The sequence below is a fragment of the Gavialis gangeticus genome, unplaced genomic scaffold (assembly GCF_001723915.1).
Source record: "Gavialis gangeticus isolate Ggan-Ray unplaced genomic scaffold, GavGan_comp1, whole genome shotgun sequence".
Taxonomy (NCBI): domain Eukaryota; kingdom Metazoa; phylum Chordata; order Crocodylia; family Gavialidae; genus Gavialis; species Gavialis gangeticus.
Window position 1 is genome coordinate 44,645,884 of NW_017729034.1, and position 9,923 is coordinate 44,655,806.

The 9,923-nt window shown below is 45.8% G+C and overlaps 1 protein-coding gene and 2 non-coding genes across 3 annotated transcripts in view; 1 reads left to right on the forward strand and 2 right to left on the reverse strand.

Annotated features, from left to right (window-relative positions):
- WDR64 (WD repeat domain 64) overlaps positions 1-9,923 on the reverse strand; it is a 194,655-nt gene that overhangs the window by 106,606 nt on the left and 78,126 nt on the right. The window contains exon 10 of the mRNA XM_019526719.1: positions 2,354-2,493. Coding sequence (XP_019382264.1) covers positions 2,354-2,493 — 140 coding nt within the window. The remainder of the gene's footprint in view (positions 1-2,353; positions 2,494-9,923) is intronic.
- On the reverse strand, positions 7,763-7,847 carry TRNAR-UCU. The gene is given in 2 exon segments: positions 7,763-7,798; positions 7,811-7,847. It is a non-coding gene; the product is annotated as a tRNA-Arg (tRNA).
- Positions 9,163-9,247, forward strand: TRNAR-UCU. Its single transcript is given in 2 exon segments — positions 9,163-9,199; positions 9,212-9,247. It is a non-coding gene; the product is annotated as a tRNA-Arg (tRNA).

The following is a 9,923-nucleotide window of genomic DNA, read 5'->3' on the forward strand; positions in this document are numbered from 1 at the left end:
TACCATTATAATAAAATAAATTCTAAATATATATATGCTTAGGTGCATTTTACTTCAGGGTTTATGTCATAGAAAAATCAGAGCTGCCCCTACCCCGTTCTTTCACCAGGATGTTTGCTGCTGAGCAGCGCTGATATGCCAGTGCCCTGCCCCTGCCCTTGCCTCTCACTGTCAACCCACAGCCTCCCCCTCCTCCAGCCCCACTCCCCTCACTCCTGACCCACAGGGCCAGGTATGTGGGTGAAGGGGTTGTGGGGGTGGCTTGGCGGTGTAGGGTTTGTGGATGGATTGTGGGGGGACTGCAGGTTTGGGGGGCCAGGTGGGGAGGCTGCTCAGGAGGGGTGGGTCCTCTGCCCCCCACAGGGTGCAGCCCCCCCACAGCCCACAGATTGCCCCTCCACAGGGTCCACAGCTCCCTCCCACAGGGGCCACAGCCCCCGCCCCTGCAGCAGCAGTGGCCATTGGGTGCTCAGGGCCCACTGTGACCAGAGCTTCCAGTGTTGCAGTGTGGCCCTGGATGCCTCGGACCTGGCACTGCCTGTGCAGCTTGTCACAGGGCTGTGTGCCTTTGGACAGGACTGGATTGCTGGGGCTATCACCCAGGGCCGAGTGCTGTTTGCAGAGACCATGTGTCATGCTGGACCAGGTCCTGCCTTCATGGAACCGGCGTGGCCCAACGGCATGCAGGGCTCATGGAGGCAGGACCAGACCAATGTCACAGGGGGTCCCTGTGAGCCATGCTGGGCCCTGGGTGACAGCCCAAGTGCCACACAGCTGCCCAAAGATGCATGGCCCTGCACTGAGCTGGGCCAGGCCTGCACGATGTGACACAGGCAGTGTTGGGTGCCAGATGACTGGGGCTGAGCCATGCTGCCCCATGCCATGGGGGGGCCCTGAGTGCCCCGATGGCTGCTGCTGCTGCGAGGGGGCTGTGGGCCATGTGTGGGCTAAGAGCCACCCCCAAGCAGCCCCACACAGTTCCCCCCCCTGCCACAGTCCCCCATTCCCATACAGCTCCCACTCCAGTCCCCCTCACCCCAGGTCCCCATTTACCTGAGAACAGAGCCTGGGTCCAGGTTGCTGCAGAATGCAGCGCTCCTTGCCTTGCATGGGGAGGCAGAATGCTGCAGCACTGGGACAAGAAGCAGGCATAGAGATGTTATGGCCAGCTACCAGAGTATCTCATTGGAGGACCCCAGCATCCGGCTGCCTCAGGGCACAGTGCTGGACTGTGCCCTGCCCTGCTTTTTTTTCAGGTCTTTTTTGATACCTGGATTTTCAGGTATCAAATTTTCAGCCTGCGCTGCAAATATGCAATGTGGGGAATGTTTTTAGTTCCTAGTGTGCCTCTTGCGGCATCTCAAAGTGCTCTGAGATGCCGCAAGAGGCATGTGCGGGTTCATCTGGATGCACCCAGTGAGTACGCGAACTGGGCATTTTCAATATACAATCCTCAACAAATAGGACAAGTGAAGGGTCTGAGCTGAACTAACACACTCCATCCCTGTAATCTCAATGAAAGGTTTAATAATGAAGACCTTAGCTCAGCTGAACATTTAAGCAAATGCTTAAACACTCACCCATGTGCAGCAAAATACTTCACCATACAAGTATGATGAAGCAGGTGTATATAGTTTTTTGAAGTGTTAGTAATTTTTTTTTTCCTGTTTTTCATAATTTGCAGTTTGAATCAAGGCCTCATTTTGCTAGTTTCTATATAAATAACATTAAAAAAATGGCTATACTAGGAGTTGATATTTTAAAACAAACTCAGTAGGTAAAAACAGTATGAAATAATTTAAGAGGTTGGACAATACTTTTAGAAGCTTGCATGATGAATGATGATTTCTGAATGGAGAGCCAAGAAAGCAAAGTCATTTTTTTTTCTGTAACTGTCATTTGTAATACATTACATAACAGTTATTGTTGCATTTTACATTACAGTTTGTTGAGCTGCTCTTACCATCATTATATCCAGAAGAAAGCTAAAAAAACCCTGTTAATTTACTTAGAGATATGCAAAAAATTGTCTATATTGTTTCTCAGTATAAAATACACTGACCTGGAATATTATATATAAAAATACTGCTCCTTTTACCTCTTTTTCTGACCTTTGCCTAGTTAATTACTTTGATTTTGCTTGCAACCTAAAATATAGCACAGGCATAAGTAATTTATATACCAGTTTTAAGAGTCATTGTGCATTGTGCACAATATATTTTATCATTTAAATATTTTATTTCATAAAAAAAAAAGTTGTGAATATAATCAAGAAAAAATACATCCATTAGTAGAAAATGATAGCATAAACTTTACCATTATTTTCATGGATTTCAGAAAAACAACACGTTACCTTTGCAGAGGAAAGGCTGACAATGTGCTGATCTTTTTCATTTGCGACAATCTCCATGACGCTAAATAAATGCCCCAACAGTTTCCCCACTGGCTTGGTGTTTATACTGGGATGCCATAAACGAAGAACTTTATCATCACCTGTAAACAAGGAATAGTCTACCTGTTAAATATCATAAACTCTGTTCTCAGACAGTTTTAGAAGCGGCTGCCTAACATGCATGAATATTAGGGCTGTGTGAAACGGGCCCTATTCAATTTGGATTTGGCCCGAATTAGGGACAGTGATTTGATCCATTGATTCGGATCGCTGTCCCCGATTTGATTCAGCCAAATCCAAATCTGACAATTTGATGCTGATTTGGTAAATCAGCAATTTGGGCACAGGCACAGCTTTAAAAGTTTTTCCTACATACCTTGAGGTAGCAGCGTGGCTGTGATCGCTGTGGTGCTGGGGCGGATGGAGTGTCCCACAGCAGCACAGGGGGCTCTCCAGTGTGCTCGGCAGCAAACCCAGAAGTGGATTGGAAGTACTTTTGGTCCACTTCTGGGTCTGCCAGGGAGTGTGCTGGGGGACCCCCTGGCACCCCACCCCCCGGCCTGGTGATCAGCCACAGAGGGACCCTGGTTGGCCTCCCCCCACATCCAGGAAGCATCAGTTGCTGAGCCAGGGGAGGGGGCATGGGGGGGGACCCCCCAGCATGCTCCCCAGTGGACCAGAAGTGCTTCTGGTCCGCTTCCAGGTCTGCTGCCGAGCATGCTGGGGAGCCCCCCATGCAGCTGTGGGACGCTGGGCATCTGCCCCAGCACCACAGGGTTCAGAGTCCATGCTATCTAGAAGCACATAGAAAAATCATTTAAAGCTGTCTCTATGTCAAGATTGCTGAATCTATCCTAATCTTTCCAAATTGATTCAGAGAGATTAAAGGATTCTCGATTTGATTCAAATTCGGAGATTCGGCCACCAAATCAGGCTGAATCTCCACCAAATCAAATCATGGACTGAAGCTTTACACAGGCCTAATGAACATACATATATATGTGTATTTTTTACACCACTAACTTGATTTTCACTTATACTTAGGCCCTGTTACACAACTTTTATGGTTTTTCTCTTTGCATTTAACTTCTATTTTGAGTCACTTTTATGTTCTCAAACATTAGCTTATGTTACATGTGCATTAACTAAATAACAGTTTTTCTTCAGTGATGTTTTAATGTGCATTAAAATAGGTTTCACGTGTAGATGCATCCACTGTGTATAATAATGGTTGCTGCATTGCAAAGGATTGGTTCACTTTCTATATTTACTGCAAACTCACGCAATGCATTGGTCCCACAAATGCTTGTATACTTCACTGAGAAAGCTATGGGTAATGATTTCTGAATAACTCACTCTAGCTAGTGACTTACAACACATTACTGATTCAGCTTCATATCTTGCTAATTAATAGGACTTTACTGGCTTTACTGCCTATATTCATTAAACAGGTTTTAATTCCCTAACTGAACTTGTTTGGATATTTGGCAGCTGGGTAAGTAAGCTGGTATGGTACTAAATCTATCCATCTATCCTGTGGGTATCCAGTGGCATATGGCATTGGTGAGTTACTTGAAATATTTTTAAAAATAGAAATTTTATACTTCTTCATAGCAACCATTGTAGTTTGTTTCTGGAGCACAAAAGTATGGCACCCTTTGGTTGCATCTTCCGTATTTTCTGTTCCTATGTGTTCAAAATTAGCCCTACCACATAGGAAGAAAAGATTGCAAAATCCATATGCAAAACCCATTAGATCTAGAGCCCTTCATTCAAAATGTTTTCCTCATGCTAGCAATGTGAATTACGAATAGTTTTTCTAACTTGGATTTGAATATAAAAACACTCAGATTTTCTTTAAGATTGAGCTCTTCAGTTAAGTACTTGACAAGGTAGTTCCCTTCATTTATCAAAATTTGACCTTTTCAAATAAAGAAGCTTTTGTTGTAGACTTTTTTGTTTGTGTTTTAATTTAATTTAAATTAAATCAAACCATGATCACTTAATCCAAAGCTGGTTTCTACAACCAGCTCCTCAATAATACCTTCACTACTTAATTGGGCTGTGCAAAACAGCACGGTTTTGTTTCGACTACCGTTTTGCTGGGACAGTGTTTTGTTTTGAGTTTTGTTCAGTTTCAAAAGCACTGTCCTATTTCATTTTGTCAAAACTGTTTGACTGTTTCAACGCTGTTTCGACATTTTGCCCATAGGTTATAATAGGGAATCATGAAAATGCCTAAAATTGTGTCATTCCTTGCCTGATTCAGTTGAAAATTGCAGGGATAGTAGCCCCTTCTAGGGCTGTGAAGCCTGCCACATTTCACAGAGATAGGTGCAGAGGTTTCTGGGCAATGGCACCTCAAACTGTTCAATGCAAATCTCATGACACTTGCCAGCAGTGGCAGCCTCCCATCATCTGGCCCACAGATCCAGGGGCCCACACTCCCAGGAGGGCTGTGGGGCTGTGCTGGACTCCTCCCAGGGGTGCAGGCCCCTGGATCTGTGGGCTGGATGACAGGAGGCTGCTGCTGCCACCTGGGACCAGCCCAGCTGGGCACAGCCCGTGCCTAGTGCCAGGAAGATTGGTGCCGCTGCTGGCCCAAGGCAGCGGCCTGCTGTCATCCAGCATGCATATTGGGGGCTCACACCTGTTCAGAGTCTGGCATAGCCCTGCAGCCCTCCAGGGGGTGCAGGCAAGCCCCCAATCTGCATGCCAGATGACAAGAGGATGCTCCTGCTACCTGGGACTGGCTCTGGGTTCAGCACAGCCCATCAGCCCTCCTGGGGGTGCGGGCCCCTGATCTACATGCTGGATGATGGGAGGCTGCTGCTGCCAGCTGGCACCAGCACTGGGCACAGCCCGCACCCAGAGCCAGAAAGATTGGTGCTGTTACTGGCCCGTGGCAGCAGTGGCAGCCTCTTATAATCTGGTGCCCAGATCTGGAGGCCTGAGCCCCCTGGGAGAAGTCTGGCACAGTCCCGCAGCCCTCCTGGAGGTGCAGCCCCCAAATCTGCTTGCAGGATGACAGTATGCAGTTGCTGCCAGCTGGGGCCAGCAGTAACACAAATCTTGCTGGTGCTGGGTACAGGCTGCTCCCAGAGCAAGTCCCAGGTGGCAGTAGCAGTCTCCTGTCATCCAACACACAGATCAAGGGCTTGCCTACACCCTCAGGAGGGCTGTGGGGCTGTGCAAGACTCCGCCAGGGGATGTGGGCCCCCAATTTGTGTGCCAGATGACAGCAGGCTGCCACTGCTGCCTCGAGCCAGCAGTACCACCAATCTTCCCAGTGCTGGACGCAGGCTGCACCCTGCACCGGGCCCAGGTGGCAGCAGCAGCCTTGGGTCATCTGGTGCACAGACTGGGGGCCGAACACTCCTGGGAGAAGTCTGGCACAGCCTCGCAGCCCTCCCAGGGACTTTGGTTAGAGACCTTATCAAAAGAGTTTTGAATGTCCAGATATATTATGTTGACTGGATCTCCCTTGCCCATGTGCTTGTTAACACCCTCAGAGAACTCCAACGGATAAAGGTAGAATTTTCCTTTACAAAAAACTCTGCTAACTCTTCTCCACAAAATCATATTTGTCCATGTGACTGTTGATTTTATTCTTTGTTATAGATTCTACCTACCTGCCAGGGATGGCAGTGAGACTCACTGGGTGCATCTACACATGTGTTTTAATGTGAAGTAGCCTATTTTACTGTGCATTAAAGCATCATGTAAAAACTGTGCTATTATGCTAATGTGCAGTAATATAGGCTACTGCACATTAAGTGTCACTTAAAAACCATGCACATTCAGTACTGTGCATTAAGACAGCCTAATGCACATTTGTTTGGTACCTCACCTTGAAGGTATACAATTTAATGTACGATAGGAAAAGCACCTTAGGGTGTTTGTAGACAACACTTTAAAGCGGGTTTAAAGTGGGTCAAATGCCTTTTGCACCGCTTTAATGCCATTGCTATTTGCACATTCGGTGGTGTGTTGTGTGTTAATTCCAGCCGCTGCAGCATTTTCAGCAGCGTAATGCACCTTAAATGACTTTGGGATGCAGCAAATGAGTTTGAGGTGCTGAAAAGTAAAACACCTCCGAGGAGTTTTTTAGTTTCCTTCCCTACAGTTGCTGAGGGAAGCACCAGGCTCCATGCGGCTCATGGGCTGTGCAGGCAGACTGTGCATGCAGCCTGGCAGCAGCCTGGCTCCACAGAAGAGGGGGGGAAAAAAAAAGTGGTGAGCCAAATAATTTTTTCCCCCCACCCAGAGATTGCCTTCCTGCCAGAGCTGTGCAGAGGCTCTGTGCTTCCCTCCGCGGCTGCGGTGCCCCCTGTAGCTGCCAGACCCAGGTGACTGCGGGCAGGTGCCACCTGTGTGGTGGGGGGGGTGCCACTGCTGCAGAGGGGACCACCAACCCTGCCACCCTCCCGCAGCTCAGGGACTTCTCTACCCGCCAGCAGCTTGCTCTCCCCTCCCCACTGCTGGAGAGGCAGCTAAGGATCGGGCTTCGACATGGGTGTACTCAACACAGGGGTTTACTTCGCCCTAAATTGAAGCGGTGTTTTTAAAATAACCACCACTTCCGTTTAGGGAAAATTAAACCCCTGTGTCATGTACAAATGCCCTTAGTGCATGTGTAGATGTGCCCACTGGTTTGTAGTTCTCAGAATCACCTCTGGGCCCTTTTGGAACATGGTAGTTATGTTGGCAACCTGACCGTCCTCTGGCACAGAGGCCATTTGTAATGATAGGTTAGGTGCCATTGCCAGAAGTTCTGCAGTTTCATCGTTGAGCTCCTTCAGAACTCTTGGGTGAAATGGCATTCAGTCTTGGTGACTTATTAGTATTTAATTTATTGATTTGTTCTAAAACTTCTTCTCTTGTCACTTCAATACGGTCCTACTCTTCGGACCTTCCAAGGAAGGACTGATCTGGCATGGGAATTTCTCCAGTATCTTCTAAGGTAAAAACTGATGCAAACAATTTATTGAGCTTCTCTGCCACGGCCTTATGATCCCTGAGTGCACCTTTTACACCTTAGTTATCTAATGGTCCTACCAATTCTCTCACTGGCTTCCTGCTTGTGATGTTTTTTAAAAGCTTCTTAACTTGAGCATCGTCTGCTGGATGATCCTCACATTCTCATTTGGCTGGCCATATTTCAACGTTACACTTGACCTCACAGAATTTCTCCTCTTTTCCTCACTTGGGTACCCTTTGCATTTGGGTTTTTTTTTTTTTGAGAGATGCCATTTTGGCTTGAATGGACTATTCAACTCTTCTGTTAAACCATGCAAATTGTTCATAGATTTATGGATTGTAAGGCTGGGAGGCACCTCAAAAGATCATTGGGTCTGGCCCCAAATATTTTGACTCTGGTGGGACTTGAACCCACAACCTTTGAATGACTTTTAATTATAGAAGTCCAACATGCTGTCCATTGCACCACAGAGCCAGCTTCAGTTACTGTCCCTGTTGGTATCCTTTTTGTAGTATAGCTTTATCCAAGACCTTCATATACTATTTTTAAATTGCATCCAAGCCACCTGCATATCTTTTATGTTTTTGCCTGCGCCTTTAAACCCAAGTTCCTCATTTTTGTGTAATTTGCCTCCCTAAAATTGTATATTAGTGGGATGGATTTTTTTGCTTACTTCCTCTCTTTGGAATGTTGAATGTGATTATGCTATGGTTGCTATTAATAAGTGGCTCACCAATGGATACCTCTTGAACCAGGTCCTGTATGCTACTCAGGACTATTTCTAGAATTGCTTCTCCTCTTGTGTGTTACAAAGTGAGTTGTTCTAGAAAGCAGGCATTTATTACCTTCAGAAATTTTATCTCTACATCTCAGCCTGATGAGGTGTTTACCCAGTCTATGTGACGATAGTAGATATCTCCCATTAATATAGTGTTCCATTTTATCAGCTTCTCTAATCTCCCTGATCATTTCATAATCACCTTTACTTTCCTGATCACATGATCAGTAGTAGAATCCTAATACCATATTCTTTTTATTCACATATGGAATTTCTACCAGCAGGAATTCTCTAGTAGTTTTACAATTAAAGCATAAAAAATTTATGTTAAAGGAAATGCTGTCCTTAATATACAGTGCCACTCCTCCACCTGCACATCCTTTATACAAGTTTTAAATGAGTGTGCAGTAACCCAAGTTACTGAACAGTAACACTGACAAGTGCCTTTTTTGTGATGCTACTGCATATTAGCCTAATACTATTGTACAGTAGGGGTGTGCAAAATGGGTCATATTCAATTCAGATTTGGATTCAGCCCCAGTGAGGGACAGAGAATCAATTTATTGCATTGATTTGGATCACGGTCCTGATTTGATTCGGCAAAATCCTAATCTGAAGATTCAATCTGATTCGGAGAATCAGCGATTCGGCCATAGATGCAGCTTGAAATGTTTTTTCTACATATCTCAAGGTACCAGATGTGACTCATGAATGCTGTGATGCTGGGGCACATGGAGCATCCCAGAAGAGCACAGGGGAGGCCCCCTGTGTGCTCAGTGGTGGACCAAGACGTGGACTGGAAGTGCTTCTGGTCCACTTCTAGGTTCACCACTGAGCAAGATGGGGACCCCCCGCCCCCCATGTTCCTGTAGCATCAGAAAAAAGGCACTTGTCAGTGTTACTGTGCAGTGTTACAGCAGGCAGCTTGGAGGCTATTTAAAAATACTATATGAAGGTCTTGGATAAAGCTATACTACAAAAAGGATACCAACAGGAATAGCAACTAAAGCTGGCTCTGTGGTGCAAGGGACAGCACATTGGACTTCTATAATTAAAAGTCATTCAAAGGTTGTGGGTTCAAGTCCCACCAGAGTCAAAATATTTGGGGCTGGAACCAATGATCTTTTGAGCTTTCTCTCAGCCTTACAATCCATGAATCTATGAACAATTTGCATGGTTTAACAGAAGAGTTGAATAGTCCATTCAAGCCAAAATGGCATCTCTCAAAAAAAAAAAAACCCAAATGCAAAGGGTACCCAAGTGAGGAAAAGAGGAAATTCTGTGAGGTCAAGTGTAACACTGAAATATGGCCAGCCAAATGAGAATGTGAGGATCATCTAGCAGAAGATGCTCAAGTTAATAATAAGAAGCTTTTAAAAAACATCACAAGCAGGAAGCCAGTGAGAGAATTGGTAGGACCATTAGATAACTAAGGTGTAAAAGGTGCACTCAGGGATCATAAGGCCGTGGCAGAGAAGCTCAATAAATTGTTTGCATCAGTTTTTACCTTAGAAGATACTGGAGAAATTCCCATGCCAGATCAGTCCTTCCTTGGAAGGTCCGAAGAGTAGGACCGTATTGAAGTGACAAGAGAAGAAGTTTTAGAACAAATCAATAAATTAAATACTAATAAGTCACCAAGACTGAATGCCATTTCACCCAAGAGTTCTGAAGGAGCTCAACGATGAAACTGCAGAACTTCTGGCAATGGCACCTAACCTATCATTACAAATGGCCTCTGTGCCAGAGGACGGTCAGGTTGCCAACATAAC